Source organism: Camellia sinensis, chromosome 15 (genome assembly GCF_055761805.1).
Source record: "Camellia sinensis isolate YWXY chromosome 15, ASM5576180v1, whole genome shotgun sequence".
NCBI lineage: Eukaryota > Viridiplantae > Streptophyta > Magnoliopsida > Ericales > Theaceae > Camellia > Camellia sinensis.
This window is the reverse complement of record NC_138975.1, coordinates 130,418,439-130,446,005: the sequence shown is the minus strand read 5'-3', so window position 1 is coordinate 130,446,005 and position 27,567 is coordinate 130,418,439. Positions and strand designations below refer to the sequence as shown.

At 38.1% G+C, this 27,567-nt stretch overlaps 2 protein-coding genes and 1 long non-coding RNA gene across 4 annotated transcripts; 1 reads left to right on the top strand and 2 right to left on the bottom strand.

Annotated features, from left to right (window-relative positions):
* Nucleotides 1-153: 153 nt before the first annotated feature.
* LOC114322853 (Cyclophilin-like peptidyl-prolyl cis-trans isomerase family protein) lies at nt 154-7,397 on the top strand. The gene is made up of 2 exons (XM_028270281.2): nt 154-1,320; nt 7,164-7,397. The coding sequence occupies exons 1-2, from the start codon at nt 233-235 to the stop codon at nt 7,264-7,266; spliced, it is 1,191 nt and encodes a 396-aa protein (XP_028126082.1). The 5' UTR covers nt 154-232; the 3' UTR covers nt 7,267-7,397.
* Nucleotides 7,358-26,074, bottom strand: LOC114322852 (C3HC zinc finger-like protein). Of its 2 annotated transcripts, none has more exons than XM_028270278.2 (7): nt 25,773-26,074; nt 25,245-25,443; nt 21,470-21,593; nt 20,984-21,324; nt 15,829-17,032; nt 8,717-8,913; nt 7,358-7,730 (listed from the first exon to the last, which is right to left on the bottom strand). In XM_028270278.2, the coding sequence occupies exons 1-7, from the start codon at nt 25,880-25,882 to the stop codon at nt 7,647-7,649; spliced, it is 2,259 nt and encodes a 752-aa protein (XP_028126079.2). In that variant the 5' UTR covers nt 25,883-26,074; the 3' UTR covers nt 7,358-7,646. The 2 variants fall into 2 exon arrangements, with proteins under 2 accessions (XP_028126079.2, XP_028126080.2); XM_028270279.2 differs by having other exon boundaries at nt 25,245-25,432; nt 25,773-26,011.
* Nucleotides 10,323-11,797, bottom strand: LOC145812742 (uncharacterized). The gene is made up of 2 exons (XR_014356252.1): nt 11,658-11,797; nt 10,323-10,907 (listed from the first exon to the last, which is right to left on the bottom strand). It is a non-coding gene; the product is annotated as an uncharacterized LOC145812742 (long non-coding RNA).
* Nucleotides 26,075-27,567: the final 1,493 nt, after the last annotated feature.

Below are 27,567 nucleotides of genomic sequence, written 5' to 3'. Positions count from 1 at the left end.
GAAGGACTCATAGGCCCAAACCCGAGGACTGGCCCACCATAGAATTCTACAGGTGGATCATACAACCTCCACGTATGATCAACCAATGGACAATCCCAAGCTTATGGATTACACTTTCTTATCCACAAAATCTCTCTACATAAGGGGAGAGAGATATTCATCCCCCAAAACACTGTTTGATAAGCAGGGTTAGAGTGACACATACACACCCACACTCCTCACCAAACCAAAAATGTGGCCAACCCGAAAAGTTTTTCAATCCTCCACCCAATTCCTCCATCCACCATTGCCGCCACCACTATCACAGCTCCCTCCCACAAAAATTACAGACTTACCCACCTCCCCACCTCTTCTCCTTGTCAAATGCTGCCATCAATTCTCACGTCGAGACCTCGCCATTTTCACTACGTCTTCTCTCGTCCTCTTGCCACCAGACCCCTTCCACCTCCCCATGGCCCAAGCTGAAGAACCCCCTTATGTCGCCGAAAATAGTGAACAGACAGACAATTCAACCACCATTTCTAGTACTGAAGAAAACCCGCAAAACATCGCTGAAAATAGTGAACCAGTAGACAATTCAACTACCATTTCTAGTACCGAAGAAAATCCCCCAAACGCTGCCGTAGACAATTCAACCGGCATTTCTAGTACCAAAGAAAACCCTCCAAACACGGCCGAAAACAGTGAACAAGCAGAAAATTCAAGCACCATTTCTACTAGTCCTAGTTGCATAGACACAACTCCAACAAAACAGGCATTTCTCGACATATCTGTCAATGGAGAACCCATTGGCCGAATTGTCATTGGCCTATACACCAACACCGCTCCAGTAGGCACTGACAGGTTCAGTGACATCGTCAGTGGGGCCGCTGGAATCAGTTACCGGAGGAAAGAATTCATCAAAATCACCCCCAATTACGTCCAACATGGTGGCCTGAGATCGTACGGTGTGGATGCTGAGCTTGCGAAGACAACGGGGAGTGGTTTGGCAATTGACAGGCTCAGATCTGAGTGGGAGAGAGTGAATGGGGTTTGTCCGGGGACGAAGAATTTGGCGGGAAGTGTGAGCATTATTGTGAGAGATCCATTGAAACCACCTCCAAAATTGAAGGTGGTTGCGAAGAATGGGAGGTTGGAGATTGATGAGGAGGAGATTGGGAGCGATCCGAACGGGACGGAGTTTGTGATCGCGACGAAGGACTCGCCAGAGTTGGATGCGGCGGCGCTGGTGGTCGGGAGAGTGTTGGAGGGGATGGAGGTTGTGAAGAGGATTGGAGAGGTGAAGACTGTGCAGGAGAATACTAGTTCTCCTTATTTCAGGTATGGTTGTTTTTGAGACGCATAACAATAGGTTGCTCTCAGCTCTCTGTCTTACAAGTTTTAATTTTATCAATTTTAATTTGATTTAATTTTAAATAGGCACATCTAAATCATTAACGGAATTATAATAAAATAAACTTATGGTCTCTACAGTACCCATTATGTCATTTTAATTTTAAAATTTTTTTAATTTTATTAATTTCTTAACTAAATGAAAAGGACGAAATAAAATATTACAATGTTTATTGTTTAATTATGAAATTGATAAAATTAAAACTTCGCAGGCCTAAGTGACAAGGCATGCATAAGGACTGTATGCGTATTTTATTAATATTCCATCGATGATTTACATAATTGTTTAAAATTGGTTACTAAAATTACAACTTTAGAGAGAATAAACAAAACTAAAATTGTGTGGGTGATTTTCCGACCACACTACCCGCTTAGTAATCAGTTGGAGAGCACTGGTAGAATAGATGGCACCTAACTGACCTGCAACAGAAATATAAGAATCCCGCGGTGGTTTCGACTACCCAGGGGCACTCCGACGATCAAGTCAGTATATCTCTCAAAGATAAATTAAGTACTAAACTCACAAGCTTGAGTATCAAAAGCATACCTTAGACCCATGGGGGTGCCTCTCTTTTATAGCCAATACAATCCTAGTCCCAATAGGAGCATGGCCCTAATGGACTTAGGATTACTGCTAATCTGGGACTCCCAGTGGGATTAGGATAAACTCTCTAAGAGTTTTATCTTTACCCAAATTGAAGTTTTCTCTCAATCTAGGACTCTTGTCCATATCCAAGTTGAGTTCCCTTTTCATTCTAGGACTCTTGTCCCTTATCCACTTATCTCAGATTCCGATATCTTCGGAGATAACCTCGGCCTAACCGAGATGACTTCGGCACAACGACCAAGACACGTGGCACCTCGGCTGACACGTCGGCGTCACCTTGCCACGTGTTGGTACTCAGAAAATATATCCCCACAACTGCCCTCTAGGTTCTATTACCTTGGCATTCTGAGGTGATGGAACCTACACTGTTCGTTCATCTGTGCCCCTCTGTCCGAGATCAAACTCGCCAACCTCAAAGTTCCCTGGACCTTACTGTCCACTTGTGTCAAGTATCAAGATTCATGCTTTCCAAGCTGCTTGAAATTGTACCTCCTAGCCGAGGTTCTGGTTCCAATAATTCGTAAACTCCAAGAGCTTTGCAACTGCTCCACTCACACTCTCTGGTGAGTTTCCTGATTTCCAGTCACCTATTTGACTCCGGCGATCTTTATATCGACGTTCATTTCACTTTGTAGGTTCATAAAACTCTTTACTTGCTATTAAGCTCAATCTTTCAAAACTCTTCTGAATCTGTTTACTTGCCATCTGTTGCCTTCTATTTTCGTCTGTCTTCAAGTTTTGAATTGTTTGAATGCCTAGTACTTGTTCTTGTCATATCCGCTTTCTGTTGCTAGCATCATGTCTGGGTCATTACTTTTTTGTTCTTCACATACTTACTTAGTGCCTGTGTACTTGGCTTTATTCTTGAACTTTGTCGTCTTCTTGATTATTTTTCTATTTTTTCATTCAATCATCTGGCTTTTTCTCTTTCTAGCTCTTTTGCTTAAATCTGTTGTTGTTCCAAGCTTTCAAGCTTCTGCAACTGTCTTCGTTCCTCTCCTCCGGTGAAGCTTACGTCATTCTGTCATTGTCGTCAGACTTCGGCATTTCTCATTCCGGCTTCCCTCTTTCTGGTAAGCCACTGTTCCTCCTGGTTTTATTTCTTGTTGCTGAGATAATGGTAGAGAAGCTCTCCCAGATGACTGTCAATGCTGAACCACCGTCAACCATTGAAATAGATTAGTCCGACGTTCTTTGCCTTAGTCCATAGTTCTTAGGGTCTTCATCCTTGTACTTTTGTTTTCTTTGCATCTGTCACCTTTTTTGCTTTTGAAAAATGTCTGTTGTTGGCCGATGTTAACATTCCTTGCTCCTTGATTATTATTCCTTCTTCCACTGTATTTGATAGCCATGTCGGGTAATTGACTTCTCGGATGGCTCTGGGCTCCAGAAGTCTGTCTACTTCTTCTTCTACTGTTTCGACGTGCATTAACGTCGGTCCTTTTGCTCGTTGGATTTACAGGTTTGGCCGACCTATCGACGTTCAGTTGGTGGCAAGTGACATCGGGGTCAATGCCAGACATTTCGTAAGGTGTCCAAGCAAATACCTCAATGTTTGCTCTAAAAAAAGCTTCCAATTCCCTTTCTTCTTCTTCGGCTAAGCCTAAGCCGAGAAGAAAGAAGCGTTCTTCATCCCCCTCCTGGACGAGGATTTTCAGTGCCTCTGTACTCCCCTCGGCTGGCTCCTTGCCGACATCTAGTACCTCTATGTCCTCGTTTTCAATCTCTGCCTTCTCTGGTTCTCGAATGTTGCAGGTGGATTTCATTGCTGCCATGGAGCAATTCTCCGCCTGCAGTTGATCCCCTCTGACTTCTTCAATCCCATGTTCTGTTAGGAACCGCAGTAGTTGATGCAACGTTGAGGGAACTGCCCCCATTGCATGCAACCATGGCCTTCCCAAGATTTGTAAGGAGATGGAGTGTCAATGACGGTGAATTCTGTCTTGATCTTCTTCTAACTGCTCTCGCATGATTCTATACTTAGAATATTTTGCATGCCTTTCATACTTTGCCTCCTTTGTGCAATCTTCTCGGGGTTACATACCTCGGGTATAATAGCTACAAAACTTTTGCTTTGGCAAGATACTGACCTGTAAATTTTTCATAAATTCTAACAAGTGTGAAACATATATTACTCAATGTTAATTTTGCAAACTTTTTCTCAAGTTTCAACAAGTGTTTAAACGGTGATCTTGGTCTAGCCTATGTGTAAATTGCTACAAATTTCAACAAAGATTAACATATACTGCAAATTTTTCTCAAGTTATAACAATGATCTGCTTGTAAATTGTTACAAATTTCAACAAGTGTTTAAACAATATACTTAGCTTTTATCTTAACCTGTAAATTGCTGCAAATTTCAACAGATGATCACATGTCGACTTAACGTTATTTTAACAAGTGTTAAGCATCTTCTTTGGTTGGACCAACCTGTAGATTGCTATAAGTGTTGCAAACTATAACCTCGGCTTCACTTCGACTTGTAAATTGCTACAAATTTCAACAAGTGAAGAGAAACAGTAATCTCGGCTTAATTTTAACTTGTAAATTGCTACAAATTTCAACAAGTGAAGATAAGGAATCAGCTTAACTCCAACTTGTAAATTGCTACAAATTTCAACAAGTGAATTAAGGAATAATCTCGGCTTAACTTCAACTTGTAAATTGTTACAAATTTCAACAAGTGAAGATAAGGAACCATCTCGGCTTAATTTCAGTTAAGCATCATCTCGGCTTAACTTCGGTTAAGTATCGTCTCGGTTTAACTTCGGTTAAACATCATCTGGGCTTAACTTCGGTTAAACATCATCTCAGTTTAACTTCGGTTAAACATCATCTGGGCTTAACTTCGGTTAAACATCGTCTCGGCTTAACTTCGGTTAAGCATCATATCGCCAGGCTCCTATTGGGACTAGGATTGTATTGGCTATAAAAGAGAGGCACCCCCATGGGTCTAAGGTATGCTTTTGATACTCAAGCTTGTGAGTTTAGTACTTGATTTATCTTTGAGAGATATACTGACTTGATCATCGGAGTGCCCCCGGGTGATCGAAACCACCGCGGGATTCTTATATTTCTGTTGCAGGTCAGTCAGGTGCCATCTATTCTGCCAGTGCTCTCCAGCTAATTACTAAGCGGACAGTGTGGTCGGAAAATCACCCACACAATTTACTTATAGTATCAAAGTGGCATAGAACCTCGTGCATAGAAAATATACAATAGGTTCAAATTTAATTGTTGTTGAAGCAACCTATTGCACCGCCATCACATTCAAGGAGTTTGTAAGTAAAATTAAAAATTATATCATGAATGATAAATTAACAAATAATTAAATTGTGATTTGAATAGTTTAAGACGATTTTAATTTGCTAGTTGATTAAAAAATATTTTTAAATAATTATAAAGCATTTATATAATATATAACACTAATTTATATAATATTTTATATATATATATAACTATTAATTTGTAATAAATTTTACATTTTAAATTTCTCTCACATTCATTTTTATTTTGATGTTTAATTAGAAATTAAATATATATATATATATATGCATAACTATAGCAGAATAATTTTAAAGACGGGTTATAAATTTCAAAATTTAATTTGTGATTAGCAGTGTATTTTGAACAATCCTAATCACGTCTGCCTTGAGCCTAAAGGTTTTAGGTTCATTGGCAACCCAACCCAACCCAACCCATTTCATGAGACCAATTAACCAACCAACAAAACTTGCCATTAGGGGTGCAGCTCAAACAGGTTCGCTCGGGTTGGAGGGTTATCCAGGCTCAGCCCGAATTGTGTTTGGCAGTGCGTAAACCCAACCATCAACCCGAGCTTGGTTGTCCAAGCCCGAATCGAGCTTCATAATCTGAACTCGGATTAGTCCGAATTGCCCAAATTTCACAAGAAATATGATGATATTACAACAAGAAACCCTTTTTTATCCTTTCATATTGACAAGGGAAAAAAAAAACAACAACAACAACTTAAGTTAAACATGATATGTATAGATGCATACCCTGATTAAGCATTGACCACCACAATCCAATAAGTAATTAATTTCATCATTATTCGAACTTCTGCAAATGTAACAGCAAAATGCATCCAAATCTGAAATAGAAGACTGGCAATGGTGCATTTCAGTGGATTTGAACTATAGCTCAAAATGATCAGTATCTTCATGATTAAACTATTGCAATTCATGAATGAAAGTTAGGATAAACATTCTGCTATCAGTATACAAGCTAGACTAGTAAAATGTTAATCAAGATACAAGAGTATAACTGGATTGCTTACTTGGAATCATTAAGAGCACGAACATCTACACAGATGGAATCATTCCCTAATTAAACTTCGTGGTCCTTGTTCCTCTCTCTGCCATTCTTCAACTCTTTGAGGAAGAAATGAGAGTCTAAGACACGGAGAGAGAATAAAAGAATAGGTAGGGTTTAGTCTTTTACTTTTAATCTAATGGTCCAAATACAAGATTATAACCTAAGGGCCAAAGCCCAGCAAAAAAATAAAATTAAATAAAATCTGAGGGCCACTTGTTTATACATATATTATATAATTTTTATAATATATAAAAACAACTCGAGTTCAGGTTACACATAACATTTTCCCAGGCTCGGCCCAAATTGTAATTCGAGCATCAAAAATTTGTCCAGGCCCACCCAGATTACAATATATTGTTGTTTATGCCCTTAAAAAACTCAGGCTTGACACGAATTGCTCAGGTTGAGCCCGTCCGAGTTACCATCAAATAATATTTTGTTATTCTAGTTATCATTTTTGAGCTTCGTAAAATGAAATAGTTGAATAGTTAAAAAAGAAAGTTTGGCTTTCCTACGGACCGGAGATTGTTGTTGGGTTCGTAGAGGTCCATTACGGGTTCTATTTTTGATAATCTGAACCGTTCAATGTGTAAAATTTATCAAATACTATATACCTGTAAAAAATCACGTTGAATATCAAATCAATTTTGTATAAAAAAAAAATAAACGGTGAAAAAATAAACAATTGACAAATCTAATCCGATGAAATAACTAAAAAAAATGAAACCATTCAGACTTTCAGAAGAGAGAGCATTCTGCCTTAATGAATACTGCTCAATACTTTCCATTATTGTCAGTGATTAAAAACATCCCTCTTGTTTGACAGAGTGGCTAAGCTAATCGGAGATAAAAGGGCTGTTGTTGCAGAAAGAGGATTCAACCGCCCTTACTCGAAGGTGGTGGTCTCAAATTGCGGCTTGTTGAACTGACTCGGAAAACTGTTCGAATCCTCATATCCGGATATATTCCATTTTTTTGTAACGAGAGAACAAATTTATGCAAGAAAATGTATTCTATGGCTGCTCCTCCCAACAATTCAATACAGTATTTCATTATGTGAGTCGGCCTGGAAGTACAGGGGAAATTATTTCTTGAAATTCATAGGCAGTTACAGACCCAAAAACAAAAAACAAAAAAAACAAAAATTCTCAGGTATTTTTATGAATGTGCTGCTGCTAATACCACATGCGTAAGACAGTACATACGAGGTACAACACGGCTCATCAAAAAGCAAAAAGGAAAACAAAACTCAAAACAAAAACGGGTAGAAAGATCAACACTTTAATGGCTTCTCACAGTTTGGTGCTTCTCAACTTGAACCATGAGCCAGCTTCATTTTTTTGGCAGATGGAGACATGAATAGCTTTTTGACTGAAGCAATGGGATCGTCCACCTGTAAAAATTAATAAGGGAAAAAACATGATCACTTTCCCCAAGCAGCAATACCAGAAAATGCCAAAATATGTGTTCGGTAGCTTGGTAAACCTCCGGCCTTCTTGTTTCATGTCTAACGTCCTAGATATATATTACCCATGCCATGGTTGAATACAGAGAATGATGAGTTTGTGTCGAGTGTCAACTATGGGCATGATATATTGATTCCTGCAACCATGCATGACTGGTAGGTAGCATGGGGATCTCATTGAATGCATCACGGGTTAACTGCACGACATGCAGGACAATACCCCATTTAAAAATGTCACCCAAAGGTAGGAGGGAAGTAGTTCCCTCCTGAACCCTTCCTCCTCATCTACGGGGAGCCCCATCCTAAGACGCGCGGACACACACACTCACTGATGCAGTACATGGCGATTTTGAAAAATTGGGATACAAACAGTGGGATAGGACAATTTATTTTGTTTTATTTTTTTTAATATATATTTTATTTGTCATGTATACAAATATAAATTTGGGGCATAGAAATATGTTGGTGCATTTTTACTATTTTCACTTTCCTCCTTCGTTTTCGTATAATTTTACTTTGACCCCAAATTATCTTTTCTAAAATTATAAATAAATAAATAAAAACTTAAAGGTGTCTTGAGACATGTCCAAACATAGGTCATACATGTCCGTGAAGTGTTCCTAAGTGTCCTACAAAAAAAAAAAATAATAATTAAAAAATAGACACACCACGTGGTGTATCCGACATGTGGGGACATGCATGTTCCCAGTGTGTCGGTGTCACATATGTGTCCGACATGAACATGGCACTCATTTTGAAGTGTTGGTGTTTTATAGGCCCCATCCAAATCCATGTCAATGCCATCTCTTGAACAAAATGAGTCTTTCTCATTGAAAACGTTACCAGTAAATAAGCATAAACCTGAAGATTGCAGGCTAGTTCTTTTACCAATATAAAAGGAGATTCTAAATTACCTCAATCAAGGCAGACGATGGAGCATTTGTGGATAAAGGAGAAGAAAACTCCTTCTGCCGTTGTAAAGCAAATAGCACTTGTTTCCATCCTGGTGGCGAATTGCCAGTTGAAGCAATCCAGGGGCAAAAATGCCTGTGCTGCCTGATTGGATCAAATTTCATTGCTTCATCAAACCGCAGTTGATCTTGATTCTTCCCTGGAAGAACAGAGAGACCAACGCATTAATCTTTTCTAAAATTATACTACAACTGAAACTCAAAGGGAGAGAGAGAGAGAGCGAGAGAGAGAGAGAGAAAGAAAAACAAACTAAAGATTAGTCAATGTTAACCTATAGTGTTATAAACAGAAGCAAATGAAGGCAGTACTGTCTTCCCACATAATCATGCCGAGTGTTAAAAGAAGGGACCCATTAATAATCATCAAACTTAATGCATATTCAAGGGCATTTTGGTGATGTGATAACAACACTTGGCAAATACCTGACTTTTTGAGTTAAAATTGATGTATTATTGATTGATATAATGTTATATTTATTACAATGATTCATGATTCCTATATATAGAAGAGGGTGAGTGTATAGTAGGTAAGGAGTAGGTGAAGTGGAGGTGGTAGTGGTGTAGTGGGTTAGGTTTAGTGGAGTAGGTGAGGTGGTAGTGGTGTAGTGGGTTAGGTTTAGTGGAGTAGGTTTAAGTGGGTGAAGTAGGTGAGGTGGTAGTGGTGTAGTGGGTTAGGTTTAGTGGAGTAGGTTTAAGTGGGTGAAGCAGGTGATAGGTTTTAACAGCCCCCGCAAACTCAAGGGGGATAGGAACTAGCCAACTTGAGTTTGGAGAGAGTAACAAAACAAGAAAATACATAAAAATAAAAGAGGATAGGAGACACTGTATGGTCGTGTCAGACCATTGGTGAAGACACTGGATGGTGGTGTCATAACGTTGTAGAGTACACTGTATGGGGGTGTCATAATGTTGTAGAGGACACTGGATGGCGGTGTCAGACCGATGTAGAAGACAGTTTATGGGGTCATGTCGGACCGTTGTAGCAGACAATGTTGTGACAGTTGTTGTGACAGTTTACAGAGTCTTGCTGGACCCTTGTAGAAACTAACCGGAATCAATGTCGGGACAGTTTACAGAGTCTTGTCGGACCCATAAAGGAGCTAACCGGAATCAATGTCGGGACAGTTTACAGAGTCTTGTCGGACCCTTGAAGGAGCTAACCGGAATCAATGTCGGGACAGTTTACAGAGTCTTGTCAGACCCTTAAAAAATACACTGTATGATGGTGTATATAGGCTGCCCAAATATATATATATATGGATATATATAGTGAGCCCGCAAAAGTCGCGCCCTCAAAAGGCGCGCCCACTTCATCAAAAGGCGTGCCCGACAGAAAGCGTCGAGCCATCAAAAGGTGAGCCGGAGACGCGGCGAGGCACGTGAGCGACAGAGTGGCGTGTCGGCCACGTCGTCAGTGTCGATATACACCAATGCGGAGGCTGTGGAAACCAAACCAGGCTGAAACCTCTGAACATTGTCAGACTGAAACACTCTGAAAATACTCTGGATCCAACCCTTCTCTGAAAAACTCTGCGTTTTCGAAGAGAGAAACTTTGTAACACTCTGTAACCAATCCTTCTCTGAAAGTACCAGTCGGAAATCGCTACGTCGCTGAAACACTCAGCAACCCAAAAACATCGCCTCTTCTTCCCGTCCAGCTACCCAGAATATGGCCTCTTCGTCCCGTGGTCTGCTCACTCTCTTTCTCGACCTCAACGAGTCAACAAGAGAGATAACTGGTGCGGTGGCCAGTGAACCTCAACCAAGCGCCTCTGGTTTTGCTCCGTTGAACTTTCCGATGCGGTCGGTGGAGCAAAAAATGGCGGTGCAAACTGATATTGAGGCCAATCAGTATACTTTGAAGTCATGTGTGGAGACCATGACGGCGGTCACAAACCTGTCGCACCGGCTGCAGAGTAGGACAAATGAGGTGCAGCAGTTAAACGCCCAACTGGCTCTGCTCCAGCGCATGTATAAGGATGCGCGAGCAGAGATAAGTGTGCTAAAGGCGGAAAATAAGGAGCTGAAGCGGAAGGCCACCGTTATGTTCCGATTTGGAGGGCCGCCATATGCTGCAGTGGAGGAGCATGGGGGAGTGAACGTGCTTGGCGGATTAGGAAGCACGGAGACCGGACTGGCACGGGACACCCAAGAGAAAAGTAAGAAGAAGAGACCTGCAGTAGAGTAGAGAAGGGAAAAGAAAAATCCCACTGTGGGTGTGGTTGTTTTTGTGTGGTTTTTTTTTTTTTTTTTTTTTTGGTGGTGTAAAATGGTGATCGGGGTGAGCCCCGACATGAATAAAATGAGTTTGGTGTGCAGTCCGTCTTCTTATTTGGTTTTTTTTTTTTTTTTAAATAATAATAATAATAAAAAATAAAATAAAGTGGTGGAAGCCAGGGGAATCCATGAAGGCTAGTATAATATTTTGTAGTGGGGAAAAGAATGATGGGTATGTGGAGTAGATAATAAAATAAAAGGAGGTTTAAATAAAGTGAGGGATGTGGGCGGTGGATGAACAAACAAATAAATAAATAAAGGAATGAAAAGAAAGAAATAAAGAAAGAAAGAGAGAAATAAATAAATAAAGAAATAAATAAATAAAGAAAGCAAGTGTAATGTGTGTTGCCCTTTTTTCTCTACTGCTGCAGCAGTGTGTTGATATGTTTTTAGTTTATTTTATGTTGCCTCTGCTGGGTGTGGTTTTTTTTTTTTTTTTTTTAAGAATAATAATAATAATAATAAAATGTAGAATAAAAACAAGCGCACATGGGTTGATAGTGTCAATCCATTAACCTGTCAAAAAGTAGAATAAAAACAAGTGCACATGGGTTGAAAAGTGAAAAAAGAGAGAGAGAACAGCGTGTGTAAATAATAATAGTAATACCCAAACCACGAAGAGCTGTCTTCCAACACCTCCTAGGCCAACATTAATGTCAGAGACAAAACCAAGCCCACAACCTGCTACAAGCAAGATAATATTACTAGTGGGTTGGACCATCTGGAATTGCTCACACCAACGTCAACAAGATCAGCAGTTCTAGCGAAAAAATATTTGAAACCAAGAAGTAGTGTTGCTGCTGATTCTGCTTCTGATGTGCCACTAAAGGACGACGACAGCCTCACGAGCTGCCCTGGTATTTTTTTTTTTTTTTTTTTTTTTTTTTGGAGAGAAAACTCATCTCATAAACTCTCTATGAATCTATCTGAATCAACAGAACCAACAAAGCCCAGAGTACACAGCCAAATTCTACAAAATGGCACAGAGACAAAACACACAGAGAGAGGTATAGATACATGGAACTTGGAACTTTCTCCAGGCAAAATTAAAGGAATCTGGCGGTGTATATAGGGGAAGATGAGTACATGTGATGGATTTGGGCAATGATGGGAAGGTATGTGTAGAAAATAAGCGGAATAGGTTGAGGTCCGGCGGGCGGCCAAGGCAAGGTTGCCGCCCGCCGGTGAAGCGAGAAATACGAAGGTCTTAACCTTGCTCTGATACCAAGTTAAAATTGATGTATTATTGATTGATATAATGTTATATTTATTACAATGATTCATGATTCCTATATATAGAAGAGGGTGAGTGTGTAGTAGGTAAGGAGTAGGTGAAGTGGAGGTGGTAGTGGTGTAGTGGGTTAGGTTTAGAGGAGTAGGTGAGGTGGTAGTGGTGTAGTGGGTTAGGTTTAGTGGAGTAGGTTTAAGTGGGTGAAGTAGGTGATAGGTTTTAACATTTTGAATTTGCCAACATTTTCTACAAATGAAAACGGAAAATGCAGGAAGAAAAAAGAAAAGAAAAATAAAATAGTGATCAAGGTTGATCTACACTGTTATGATAAAGTCAGCACAAAATGTTCTTCCCAACATATCCATGCATAATTATAAGAAAATGGATCCATTCAATGATCTTAATGCCAACACTGGATGAATAGTTATTTAGTATTTGCTAAATAGTTCTTTTACCTAACAAATCTTACCTTCACCCTGTTCTTTCTCTCTCTACACTTACTTCCTCTTTTGAAGTAACTTAAAGCAAACTCACGCTCCAAAAGATTCTACTATCACTTTATCCCTTCCCTCTTTCTAACTCTTTCACTAACTGCACATCTCTCTTTAAAAAAGATAAAAGTGATACATAAAAAAACAATGTTTTACCCCTTCCAAGTCATAAATAAGACAAAAGGATTGATACATTTCACGAAGGATTGAGAAGACAACATAATTTGCTATGTGCCCTCAGACCAGGGATCGTATTTTAGAAAAACAAGTGGTCATTTTTCTCCTCTAAGAATATTTCTAAAACAATATAAAGATTTAAACCCTAAGTCATACATACATGCACAAACAAGTTTGAGCAGTTTCCAAGGATCTATTAGTTTCCTAAAATTCTAGGAAACCAGTATTATAAGCAAAAGTTATTAAGTTTGCAAGAAATATTTTCCATTGAAAATGTAAAGAGGGGAGCAACATCCCATACGTTATACATAATTTTAACTGTGAGCTTGTAGAATGAGTTAATTTGTTGACAAGAAAGTCTACTAATAGCAACCTGCTAACATGATAACAAATTTGATAAAAAAAAAAAAGGGTCCATTTGGGAATTAGCTATTTTGGTGGTTTTTTGGCTTTTTACGAAACGATGTTCAGAAAGTAGAGAGTGATGTAACAACTTGTAATGACTTTTTGGCTTAAATAGCTTATTGACAAACGAGGCCTAAGTTTAAGATATAGATACTTCACAATGGAATATATATAATTTAAAAAGTATTCCATGGAGCTCCTGGTCCCTACTACATTAGGTTAATTGAGTAACATGAACAACCCAGCCTATATGGTCAAGCTCAAAATTTTCATATTTGGGTTTGGGACAAGATGTAGTTTGGTTCTTAATTTTATCCAGAATTCTAGAACAAGACTACAAACAAGGAAGATGCACAAATTCAAGAACCAAGACCACCTGCTAAGTCAACAAAGGTACAAGTAATTACCCCAACCTTCTGACTCAAGCCAGATTGATTTGCTCAGTGTACATTACCTAGCACTAAATCTACAACCGAAGTTTGATAGTCCAAGCATGTCGGTTTATTTTAAATAGTGATAATTGATAACACAAACCAAGTTGCAATGTCACTCCAGTCCTCTTCTTGACATACTTTTAGTTATTTTCCAGTTTCCTCTCATCTACATCTTATGATTAGCACAGTTTTCTAATTTTATTTTATTTTTTATTTTATAAATGCTTGTAATTGTGTGTGTGTGTGTGTGTGCGCGCGCGTGTATAACACTCATCTGAAGTAAGCTCTAGAAGGATTGTATACCCCATGTCACTAGCTTTTCAGTTGGATGCTTTCCTGACAAACCGATAAGGAGATCTCTCAGGCTTTCTACAGAAGTTTCTCTTTCAAATGAAAAATACCATATTAAGTACCAAAACGTCCTTCTTTGAAGCTTGCAACAGGTCTTTAGTTAATACTACTGAGCATATCCTATTGTTCCCAACTTCCCATTTTATTTCCGGTTCATTATCTTTCTCTTCGAAGCTTTTACGTTTGTAGAAGCTAACTTCTAATATATAACATCCTAGTATTAACAACATGTGATGCACAGGATCCATCATTGACATTGATTTTCCCTAGATCCTATTAAGAGATCAAGTTTGCCAAATTTCCATGCAATGCATGGAATCAATCATCGACATTGATTTCCCTCTATTCCTGTTTAGGAGATCAAGTTTACCAAATTAATCTTCAAGTTGATAATTTAATCATTCAATCTTGATTTAAACAAATGTACAATGTTTAACATGCAATAATGAGGCACATTTTAGGTTGAGGTGGTTTCATAGTTGGAACAACTGAACAAGTGTTTGACGAGTAAAACGAGAAAACGTGCATGGCCTGCAGCATTGTGCTTGGTGTGCTGCTTGTGGGGGAGACGAATTGAAGACCTTTTAACACTATAAGGCTATTTTGTACCTTCCAAAGAAAAGATGTTTTAGTATACTGCATAGTAGTTCGTGTAAAGGAAAGGTTGCACCTTGATGAAATAGAGTTTCAAATTTAGTTGATATGATGAGGAAGGATATGAGCGTATATATGGGTGCATAGTTTTGATTTGGTTTTGTTTTGTATATATATGGGCGCATAGTTTTGATTTTGGTTTTGTTTTCTTTATGTACACAGGCGGTGTTCCCTTGCAATTGGCACCTTTCGTAGAAATATGATCTTTTATATGTGCACATATCAAGGGACTGCCATAGAGAAAGGGGAAAGTGAAAGAGCCCACCTTCTCTATGTGAAGTACAAGACTATCAACAAATTGAGCAGGAAAAAAAGTGTTAAAAAAAGAGAAGGATGAGAAAGGAAGAGACATATCAAGGATATCTCATTGATAGCCATGGAAGTCAACTGATCTCAAGTGCAGCCATGTGAAACACAAAACTAATCTGCAGACACGAGGTAACAATAGTAAATGCTTTCTCCTCTATATATGAAGTGAGAGAAGAGAATATCTATGCTGGGAAAATTGACGGCTATTAAGCATAAAACACTGTTTGGAGTCTAGGATAGCCAGTGTGAACCAGAAGTCAGGTCTAGTTCCGGTTGACCCTTCCAGAATCCCTAATAGACAAAATGAACAAGGGGTATTGGCCTTTGCATGTTCATTATATAAAAAAATTCCCTAATGGTTGAGATTGTAATGGCCTAAACTGTATGTTGCCCAGCCAGAGGTTTAACTGCGTTAGGGGGAAAAAAATCACAGATTTCAAACAAAAGACATATTAAGACCCATATAGTAAAATAGACATGAAGAGATGCAAAATATGTGGTAGAAGATTAGGCAAATTAGCCACAAAATTATATTTGAAGATTTGAAAAACCACGAAAGGCACCACCAAGTGGTCATAATATTAGAATCATGGATTTGAATCAACAGAAAGAGGAGAGAATAAAGTAATCCAAAATAAATAATATAATATAGCTACTTAAGCGAAAAAAAGAAGTCTCTTTTTTTCCCATCTATATAATATAAGAGTCTAGCTATAAGCTGCTTACCTATGCTAGAGGGCACAACATTGTTGTTTACAGGATGCACGCTGGCTTTGAACCCACTACCATCCTGGCTATCAGCTAGTGTGCCACATACTGTATCAGTTACCGACTTCTGTTGCAGATAACTAGCATCAGCCTCAACTGTTATTGAAGCGTCATTTTGAACAATTTCCCCATTTCTGGTAGTTAAATGAGCACCTGTGGTTTCCATAGAAGAGTCTCCAACTTGAGAACTACTACCAACCTCCACTGCCGGATTGACTGTGGCAACATTTTCTGCATTTTCTGGCAATTTGTCATTTTTACTTGAGCCATCTACTAAATTTGGAGTGGTCTGTATTGAATTTTCTATAATGGAATATGGCGTACTGGTTTCAGGGAATCCTTGTCCACTATTTTTAGCTCCTTCAGATGAAATATCACAGCTCGTGTCGTTTCTAAGTGTATTGCCTTCCTCAACGATGTCATTATTCGAACATGGCAACTGGCCGATGCTTGTAGAATTGCATTCTCCATCATCAACTTGCTTGCCATGTAATGACTCCACATCTTCTGGCTGAAATCCTTGCCCAGTAAGAGTCTTTTCCCTGCGATTTCTATGATCCCTAAAATCTGTATCAGAGGAAATCCAAGCTCTCAAATTCCGCCCAATAACAGGCATAGAAATTGTTGCTCTGAAGTTCTGTTTTGTTGGTGGAGGACCCCCTGCAATTGTCAAATTTAAAGTCAACTGTCTTTCAGTTGAAGACGTCGCACTAGTAGGGGCAGTATTAAATGTGCCTTCCCTATTATCAGCATGATTTACAATGCTCAAATCATGGGTTCCAGAAGCCCCAACGTCACCACAAATGGCATCTTCTTTATGATGAGCAGAATCATTATCACCATTGACTTCCGAGTATCCAATTAGTCTTAACAACTCTAAAGGCCGTGGAACTGTAGAGAAAGTCCACAATCCAACACTTGCTCCACAAAGTCTGCAGTCTAAAACAACTGAATTGGGATCAGCCTGCACGCCATTTTCCTCAATGGTCTCCTCCATACCAGAAGAATAAACAACAATACTAGAATTATATCCATTAGAGACCCCATGAGAAAAATCTGGGAGATTGGCATCTCTACTAGACTGATACTGCCGGTTCTTGCAATCAACAACATAAGGTAGTGAACGAGGTTCCCACCCACATAAACTTATGATTTTTTGTGCCTGCAAATGTTTCAAAACATCATAAATCTTAATAAAAGATACAATGTTGTTGAGAACTCATCAAAAGCATCTGAAATCAGCTCATCTAACAGAAACAGGAAAATAATTTGAAGACTGTCACTTGTGATGAAAGGTTGACATAGAAAACTGCACTAAATCAGTCAAAGTGATGTACATTACCAACAACAATAACAACACAGAGAGAGAGAGAGGGGGGTAAGAATATAATTTTTTATCATTGTATCATATTAACAATGAAACCGAAAGATGAGCTAAGATGGTGACAGTATTGACAGAGAAGCCATATCACTCATACAGTCACACTCCCAGATACAGGAACAGTAACAATTACATGGGTTGAAGACAAAACTCTCTAGTTCCTTCGCTGGCATTCTTGCCAAATGAGAAGAATTCTGGACATTACCAGAGACAATATGTTAGAATTTCCCATCTTTACCTTCACCTACTCCACTACACACTCCACTTCACCTACCTCTACTCCACTACACACTCCACTTCACCTAACCCACTATCACCTCCACTACACCTACTACCACATTACCTTCACCTACTCCACTACACACTCCACTTCACCTACCTCTACTCCACTACACACTCCACTTCACCTAACCCACTATCACCTCCACTACACCTACTACCACATTTTCTTCTATATATAGATTGTATAGGAATTGTAATTAATGAATCTTGTAATCTAACAATTCAATACAATCTATCAATAATACAATTCTCTCTATATTTTTATACATTAAATCTTGCATGGTATCAGAGCAAGGTTAAACAACTTAGTAATTCCGCTTCACCGGCGGGCGGCAATCTCGCCTTGGCCGCCCGCCGGACAAACCCAAATTTCCTTCATTTCTTCTTCACTAGTAGTTCTGTATTTGGTTCTTCGACAACTCCTAATGTGTTTGGCTCAAGCACTGTTTTTGGTCTCAGTTCTTCAGCTTCCTCTTCGGAGACGAACTCCATTAGCACCAGTGGTGCCACTTCAAGCTTATTTAATTCCACTTGGCAGCCCACCAAGCCTTCATTTAACTCAACATTTAGTTCTGCGTCTCTGTCAACTGGGTTCTCCTTTGGAGCATCCTCGGTTTCTGTTGCTGCTACCAACAGTGCCCCTATGATGTTTGGTTCAACCGCTCCATCGCCAGGGCTCGCCTTTCAATTTGGTAGCCAACAACCAAATCAGAGCGCTCCGCAAAATCCATCTCTATTTCAGTCATCGGGTAGTCTAGAATTTGGTGCTGGAGACAGCTTTTCATTGGGTTCTGGTGCGACCACTGACAAGTCTGGTCGAAAAATTGTCAAAGTAAAACACAAGAACCGGAAGAAGTAAGACATTAATGTTGCAGGTAATTGGTTTCTTGGCCATCACCCACGGTTATATGGGTTAATGTGAAGATTATTGTTATTCTCAGTCTCAGGGTTCTCTTTTTGGCACCAGTGGTGGAACTGGGGTTGCAACTGTTACGCAGAGCATGCCAATTCACTTTGGGTCATCCACCACCCACTTTTGCCCCACCAGTGCATGATTCTCGGACAGGGTGCCAGGCACCAATACATGCCACTCTGCACCATATCATCCACCCACTTTTATTTTATTATATAATCCACATACCCATCATTCTTTTTCCCACTCAAATATATTATACTAGCCTTCATTGATTCCACTGGCTTCCAACACTTCATTTTATTTTTATTTTTTTTTTATTATTATTATTTTCAAAAAAAAAAAAAAAAAAAAAAAAAAAAAAAGCGCAGAGGAAGATCTGCACACCAAACTCATTTTATTCATGTCGGGACTCATCCCAATCACCATAACACACCCAACACCCACAGTGGGATTTTTCTTCTCTACTCTGCTGCAGATCTCTTCTTCTTTCCTCCGTCCTGGGCGGCCCTTGACGGTGCTGCCTCCGTGTTTCCTACGCCGCCGAGCACGTTCACTCCTCCATACTCCTCCACTGCAGCATACGGCGGACCTCCAAATCGGAACATCACAGTGGCCTTCCGCTTCAGCTCCTTATTTTCTGCTTTCAGCACACTTATCTCTGCTCGCGCATCCTTATACATGCGTTGGAGCAGAGCCAGCTGGGAATTTAAATGCTGCACCTCATTTGTCCTACTCTGCAGCCGGTTCGACAAATTTGTGACCGCCGTCATGGTTTCCACGCATGACTTCAGAGTATACTGATTAGCCTCAATATCAGTTTGCACCGCCATTTTTTGCTCCACCGACCGCATCGGAAAGTTCAATGGAGCAAAACCAGAGGTGTTTGGTTGAGGTTCACTGGCCACCGCACCAGTTATTTCTCTTGTGGGCTCGTTCAGTTCTGGAAAGAGCGTGAGCAGGTTCTGGGTAGCTGGACGGGAAGAAGAGGCCATGTTTTTGGGTTGCTAAGTGTTTTAGCGAAATAGCAATTTCAGACTGGTAATGTTCGGAAGGGTTGGTGACAGAATGGCAACAAAGTGTTCCACAGTTTCTCTCTCCGCAGAGGCAGAGTTTTTTCAGCGAAGGGTTGGTTTCAGAGGTTTCAGAATGGTATGCCTCAGCCTCAGCCTTCGTCTTGGTTAAATAGCCGAGGCAGCCACGCGTATCGCGCGCCTCTTGCCGCCCGACAAACTGGCACGCCTTTTCATGGCACATCTTTTGACAAAGTGGACACGCCTTTTGATGGCACGCCTTTTGATGGCACGCCTTTTGATGGCACGCCTTTTGACAAAATTGGGCACACCTTTTGAGGGTGCAACTTTTTAAGAGTCCGACAAGACTCTGTAAACTGTCCCGACATTGATTCCGGTTAATTTTTACAAGTGTCCGACAAGACTCTGTAAACTGTCCCGACATTGATTCCGGTTAGCTCCTTTATGGGTCCGACAAGACTCTGTAAACTGTCCCGACATTGATTCCGGTTAGCTCCTTTATGGGTCCGACAAGACTCTGTAAACTGTCCCGACATTGATTCCGGTTAGTTTCTACAAGGGTCCAGCAAGACTCCGTAAACTGTCACAACATTGTCTTCTACAACGGTCCGACATGACCCCATAAACTGTCTTCTACATCGGTCTGACACCACCATACAGTGTCCTCTACAACGTTATGACACCCCATACAGTGTCTTCACCAACGGTCTGACACGACCATACAGTGTCTCCTATCCTTTTTTATTTTTATGTATTTTCTTGTTTTGTTACTCTCTCCAAACTCAAGTTGGTTAGTTTCTCTCCTCCTTGAGTTTGCGGGGGGCTGTTAGAATTTCCCATCTTTACCTTCACCTACTCCACTACACACTCCACTTCACCTACCTCTACTCCACTACACACTCCACTTCACCTAACCCACTATCACCTCCACTACACCTACTACCACATTACCTTCACCTACTCCACTACACACTCCACTTCACCTACCTCTACTCCACTACACACTCCACTTCACCTAACCCACTATCACCTCCACTACACCTACTACCACATTTTCTTCTATATATAGATTGTATAGGAATTGTAATTAATGAATCTTGTAATCTAACAATTCAATACAATCTATCAATAATACAATTCTCTCTATATTTTTATACATTAAATCTTGCACAATATCAAGCTCATTATTTCATATCTTTAAGATGAAAGGAAGGATAACGGTGACTTGAAAAATAAATTTGATGGTTGGACCACCTTTCTCGGTAGGCATCAATAGCTACTAATTACAAACACCAGAGAAGGACAGGGTAATTTTTTGGCTACATTGAAGTGTTAAATGCAAAAAATTAAGTTACACACTTAAAAGTATGATATAGCAGCGGTATAAATTGACTGAAGATGACATACGATCAATATTAATTTCCACCATATCTATTTCATGAACATAATTAAACTGAAATCAGTACAGAATTTTCAGTCCTTGCTAGTCTTCAATTGTCAAACCTGATAATATGAGACAGAAAAATCTCTGTCGATTTCATTTCCTAGGCACTCCATTTGAGAAGTGTCTACAGGCTCATTGTCGCTTCCAATAATTGAAGATCCTCTGAGAAAGTGCTCCAGTTGAGGGCTTCTCATGTAATCAATGGCTGAAGATGAAATTACAGGAAGAGCTAAAAGATCCAAGAGTGCAGAAGAACGTCTCTTGTACTCATCAACCAGAACTGCAGCTGACGTAGGTGGAAACTGCACTAGTGTTTCATCGCACGCATTGTCAATCCATGGGCAAAGTAGCTTGTGTCCATTATCCAGCTTTAAGCTAAATACCAATGCTGCTTTCTCAACTGGATATCACACAAAAACGTTCCAGTTCAAATTATTAGATTAAGAGTTGCCACATAACCACAGAATGTCAGTGCTCATTTCAACTTCATTTTTTCTAAATAAATAAAGAACAATAGCAAAACAGAGAAAGAGGAGAATAAATGCCTTGATGCTGTGTCCAAGATGATGGAGTAGAAAAGTAGATACGTGCGCCACATGCTTCACAGGCAATGGTGTCCGTATCAACATTGATCCAACCTCTTCTAGCACAATTTACTGCACTTACTACCTGATAAAGATCAACAAAAGTTACGGTCTTCCACGTCACAAGCACCAAAAAAAGGGTCCAAATAGAAACAAGAAATGAACCAACAAAAAGACAATGCACACGTTTTCTATTGTGAAAGTAGAGCACAAGGTCACAAACTATAAACTATTTAAAATAATGACACAATCTTCCAGATATGCAAAATGGGGTGCAAAATAAAAATTCCAACGTCAAATTCATGAAATTCAGGCCTCATTTGGCAAGAGGCTGTTTTAGTCAATTAGCCAAAAAGTTACTAAATTAGCCAAAAAGCCAACAACCCATACCAAAAAGTCAAAGATTCTCTTTTCTCTCTACTTTTTGCACATCTTTTCGTAATTAGCCAAAAAGTCATCCCAAACATACAAGTTTTTTTTACCTACCTTTTTACCAAATAACCAAAAAGTTACTAAATTAGCCTGTTCCCAAACGAGGCCTCAATAAATAAGTGGGAAAATCAAGTACTAGAACTCAAAACAAAATGTTGCAGCATTCCATATCCCAAGCATGAAAGTTGAGCAAAGTGAAAGTTAGAAATACTCAAATATAAATCAACCAAATCAAATTGTAAGTATGGTCCCATGGCCATAACAGAAGAGGATTCACCTCCTTTCTCTTAGGTGGGGCTTTCACACTCTGTGTGTGTGTGTGTGTGTGAGAGAGAGAGAGAGAGAGAACTCTCCGATTTACAATCTTTGTTTATATCCAGAAGTGTAAATCCTTAAGATCATGCTAACTGACTAAAATTTCCATTAATTGGAGAGGACTTCCGGTTCTCTTGACCCAGTTAATTTTTTAATTCCCACAAATCCCAACTGCCACACCACTTCATTTCCAGATTGCCTACCAATTGGTTTCTTGCTCTATTAATCTCCTGATTTTCAGTACAAAGCAAAACAAAACACTTGCCCATAGGAATAGTAGCTTTCAATAACAAAAAAACAGAAACTGTACTACTAATAAAGCCAACACGTAATCATTAGACAAGCATCTTCTATCAAACTTGAATTTTAAACTTGCAGACTTGTCAATATAATTGATTTAAGACAACCATCAGTGCTCATTCTGCAATTGGCACCACCACATCTCTCATTCTTTATGGATTAGATTTCCAACTAATGCAACTTATTACACCCCCCCCCCCCCCCCCCCCACACACACACACAAAAAAAAAACAAAAAACACTTTTTGAGAACAAGAGCACATTGAATGCCTTGGTTGCCAAAAAGAATTCGTAAAATAGAAACAGTTAAACATAAAGCTTGTTACCACCCTTTTATATATGCAAGTATGTTGTGCAATCTTGCTGCTAGAGTACTACAACATAGAATTATCTTCCATATTCCAAAAGCTATCAAACAAATAAGATCAAATAACCGAATCAAAACTAAAAATTATTAGAGAACCTAACACTATCATTAGAAGCCTTTAGGTTAGTCCAAGTGCATGAGATTCCCGCCATTGCAGGGTATGAGGAGGGACATATGTAGCCTTACCCCTGAATATAGAGTGATTGTCTCCGTAGTTTCAATCCATGACGCCCACTAGAAGTCTTTCTCAAATCAAAATAACACCATGACTAGTGTAGAGCCCAAATAACAAGTTTTGGTTTCCAAAAATGTTGTCTTCTGTAATTAGGCAATGGCTAACCCATCAACTCAATCTAGTATTAGCATGAGTGCCATTTGTTTAGTCTTCCGGTATTATTTATCCCACTTTCTTATAAACCTGATCATTTTGTCCCCAATTGAAGCTACTTAAGTTTTTGATACATTCAGCTTTTCACAAGTTTGTCTGAAAGGGATATACAAATCTACCTCAGACTACAACCATTATTCATTGGCCTATTTTTCTACAGTTGGCTCCTATCTTTTAATGCAAGGAGCAGCTCATGTACACTCTTCTCTTCTAACCCAATAATTATATGTTCATGGGCCTCATAATAAATGCTCCATTCTATTCTTAATTAACACATGTATTCATGAGGTTTCACAAGATCAAGAATTACATATCTATCATCTTAACGCCATATCATACATGATATATTCTTTTGCCACATAACAATCGCTCACTTGTTCTCTCCAATTAAATATTTTGGAAACCATTAGTTATTTCCCTTCAATACACCATCCCATCCTTTCCTTCAATATTTTTAATTATTATTTTTTTGCAGGACATTTTCGAGACACTTCACGAACACCTGTGTCCTAAGTTTGGACATATCTCGGAACTCCTTTGTAGAATTTTTTTTATATTTATAATTTTAAAATTTTGATTTGGGATCAAAGTGAAATATATGGAAACAAAGAGGAGAAAAAAGGGAAGAAAAAAAAACATCCACATATAAATTGATGTCTTTTATATCACTATGTCCTAAATTTATATCCATATAAAAATATTTTTCTTTATGCCGTACACATGCCGTGTTCGTATCCTAATTTTTTCAAGATAGTTGTCATGTGCCTGTGTCAGTGTTCGTGATCATGTCTATGTTCACGCTTCTTCGGTTAACAAAATAGGAACTAACAATGAGAAAAGACTGGGTAAACCTAAAAATGAGGTCAGGCAATATACAAGAAGATATTAAAAAATTGATTGGGAAACGCAACAAGAATCCTAGCAAGAAAATTTGGCAACCATAAAAAAATAAAAAATAAAAAGAACTGGCTCAATTAAAACTTAAAAAGAAACAATAAGAAACCAATGAAAATTACTTGTGTTGTGGATCATTATAGGAAGCACGTATGAAAGGAATGAGAAGTGTATCATCTTGTAAGAAGAACATTCAATTAAGTATTGAAATAGAGAATTCTCATCTCTCAGTATTTTAAGTTTAAGCCATAAATATGCAAATATTAAGTTTTATATAGATTTAAAATAACTTCGAAGAGCTTTCTTGCATTTACTAGGTTTGTCAAATAGTTTCCAAGAACTCTCCATTTTTCAAAGGCCCTTGCAAATATTCAATGTATTTTTCAATTTTATCAAATGTCCCATTTTAAAAAGGCAATTTTGAATTTGCTAGAAATTTTGTAAGACAAATATATAAAAAATCTACAATCCCAAGTAATTTCATCTTCTTTCCAATTTCTCCTTTGTTATGTTAGAGTTCCCATTCAGTTTCCAACTTTTATTGCATAAATTTTCAAAAAGAGAAGTTCATGTTTTACAAAAGTATACACGACATTTCCCTTAATTTTCAAAAGGATATTGCACACCTCTTGCAACGCACTTCAATGAAAGGACATTTCCACTTCCAAAGAGAGTTTATCTATATACTGAAACTTGTTCTAACACCATTACATGATCATTAGTATTATCAAACTCAATACTTCCCAACTTGTAATATTACCCTCAAAAGATATCATAGCTTATAACACTCCTCTACTATTTTTTCCAAAGCTGCTCCAGAACACCTTGACATAGGTTTCAAATAATTTGAACTCTAGGATAACATTATAAACCTCAAATTCTGAACTTCACTAATTTGAAACCTGACCCATTGCATAAGCTCGTATAAACCACTTAACCCAAGTCAAGAATGCATAGCAAGAAAACATTTTCTACTTAAATCCAAACAATCACATGAAAAAGCAACGATTTTTTTGTTCAGGAGTTGCACTAGAATCAAACCTGGGGTTTAGCAAACCATGTCATAGACTTGAATGTAGCTACCCTTCTCATAAGATCCCCTCGGTCCCACGGTCTGCACACCGGAGTTTGCACTGATCCACTCGAAACCGATGAAATTTCCCCTCTCGATTTAGGTTCCGATACCGATAACGCCATGTTCGGGCGCTTTTTACCTCTTGACAACTGACCTGCAGACGAACTATCAAGCACAAAGGGGAAAATTTGAGAGAAAGAAGAAAAAAGATAATCAAATACGTACTCTTTAGCAGATTAAATGATTCGAAAAATGAAAAAAAAATGCGAATTTCTAGTCTTGGGGCATGGAATTTGATAAAATTGCATAAATTCTACAGCTAAGAATCAGAAATTGATGAAGATAGTAATGAAAAGAATAGAATTTGATAAGAAAACAGGAAAATAGAAAAAAAAAAAAAAAAGGGTGAAACGCGAGCTTGTACGATATAGACAACGAGTTCTGATATGAAATTTATAAACCCTAGCAGAGAATAACAAGGAATCGAAGAGAACCTCGTGGATTGTGGTGGCGTAGGCGTTGTTGATTTAGATTTAGGTTTGCGAGGAGCATGGAAGAGCTTGTCCATGATAGCATGAAACCGTTTCTCTGATTCTTCCGCCATTGCTCTCTCTCTCTAAATTCACAGACTCTGTATATGTGTATGTATATGTTCTCTCTCTTTCTTCCCTCCTGGAGTGGATGTGTTTCCTCTAGTTCCTTGTTTGGAACAGGAAGCAGTTTTGTGGGTTGTTTTTTGGAATTTTTGGTGAACCCCTTTTTGGGCCTTTTTATCATCAATTTTTTTTCAAAAAAATCTCTGAGTAGAAAAAATCAACTTTAATTTGGATATTTTATAATTTTTATTTTTTTTATTACAATATTGTCATTTTATATATACGTATTATACATTTGAAATTTGAGCTGAAGAGCTCGCAATAACGAAATCAGGAACGAAATCGATGAAGACGATCTCCAAATCTGAAGATCTTGCAGCCGAAGATCTCTCACTTCGCCAACAATAAACGATTTCACCGCCAACGATTTTCCTTCTCAATTAGGTATGTTGATTTGTTGATTACTTCTTCTTTTTTTTTTTCTTTTTTTTTTTTTGTTATGTTTGATCTGATTTCGTTTGACAAAATCAAAGTAAAATTTTACTTTGGTTCATTTGCTTTATTTTTTGCTTCAGATAATGAGAGTAAAATTTTACTTTGGTTCATTTGCTCTATTTTTTGTTTCAGATAATGAGAGTAAAATTTTACTCTGGTTCTATTGCTTTGTTTTTTGTTTGAGAGAATTAGAGTAAAATTTTACTCTGGTACGTGCTTTGTTTAGAATGAGAGTAAAATTTTACTTTGGCATTAGAATAACAGTAAAATTTTACTATAAAGAGGTGATCATTGCCAAACACTTCAGCCGCCACAAACACTGCTTCCGCTGACGTTAATCATGTTTGTTGCAACTTTTGCTTAGGTAAAAATAGCTTAGATAAGCAAAAATTTTGATTATTGAGAAGATGTGGAAGATATGTTATTTAGCTTATGTGTTTTAGTTATCAATTTTTAACTAGCAAAAAATTACACCAAACAAGTTCATTGTCTGCAAATACTACCATTTCTATAAAGCATAAATTTATTATATTGTTGAATGGTTGTCTATAGGTGTGATGAGCTTATGGTTTCACAGTAAAATTTTATTTTATTTCAGAATAAAATATTACTTTTAGATTAAAATTTTACCTTATTTCAGAGTAAATTTGTTTACTTTTGTGTAGAGTAACATTTTACTTTTAGATTCAGAGTCTAACATTTTACTCGTTTTTCAGAGTAAAATTTTACTTTTATACAGAGTAAAATTTTACTTTTGTATAGAGTAAAATTTTATTTTTAGATTCAAAGTGTAACATTTTACTTGTTTTTCAAAGTAAAATTTTACTTTTAGATTCAGAGTCTAACATTTTACTCGTTTTTCATAGTAAAATTTTACTTTTATACAGAGTAAAATTTTACTTTTAAATTCAGGGTTTAACATTTTACTCTTAGATTCAGAGTGTAACATTTTATTCTTATTTCAGAGTAAAATTTTACTTTTATACAGAGTAAAATTTTACTTTTATGCAGAGTAAAATTTTACGTTTAGATTCTTTTTGTAACATTTTACTCTTATTTCAAAGTAAAATTTTACTTTTATGCAGAGTAAAATTTTACTTTTAGATTCAAGTCTCAAGTTGTGTTGGTGACACACTATATGAGTTGTCAATCTTTGGCAAACCAAATAGTAAAAATTAACTCTAAAATATAGTACAAT

Coding starts and splice junctions, on each gene's coding strand:
- LOC114322853 (XM_028270281.2), top strand. CDS start 233: ATGTGGCCAACCCGAAAAGTTTTTCAATCCTCCACCCAATTCCTCCAT. Junction 1,321..7,163: donor ACTAGTTCTCCTTATTTCAG/GTATGGTTGTTT, acceptor CTTGTTTGACAG/AGTGGCTAAGCTAATCGGAG.
- LOC114322852 (XM_028270278.2), bottom strand. CDS start 25,882: ATGGCGGAAGAATCAGAGAAACGGTTTCATGCTATCATGGACAAGCTC. Junction 8,914..15,828: donor TGTTGTGCCCTCTAGCATAG/GTAAGCAGCTTA, acceptor CTGTTCTTCCAG/GGAAGAATCAAGATCAACTG. Junction 7,731..8,716: donor CATCGTCTGCCTTGATTGAG/GTAATTTAGAAT, acceptor TAATTTTTACAG/GTGGACGATCCCATTGCTTC.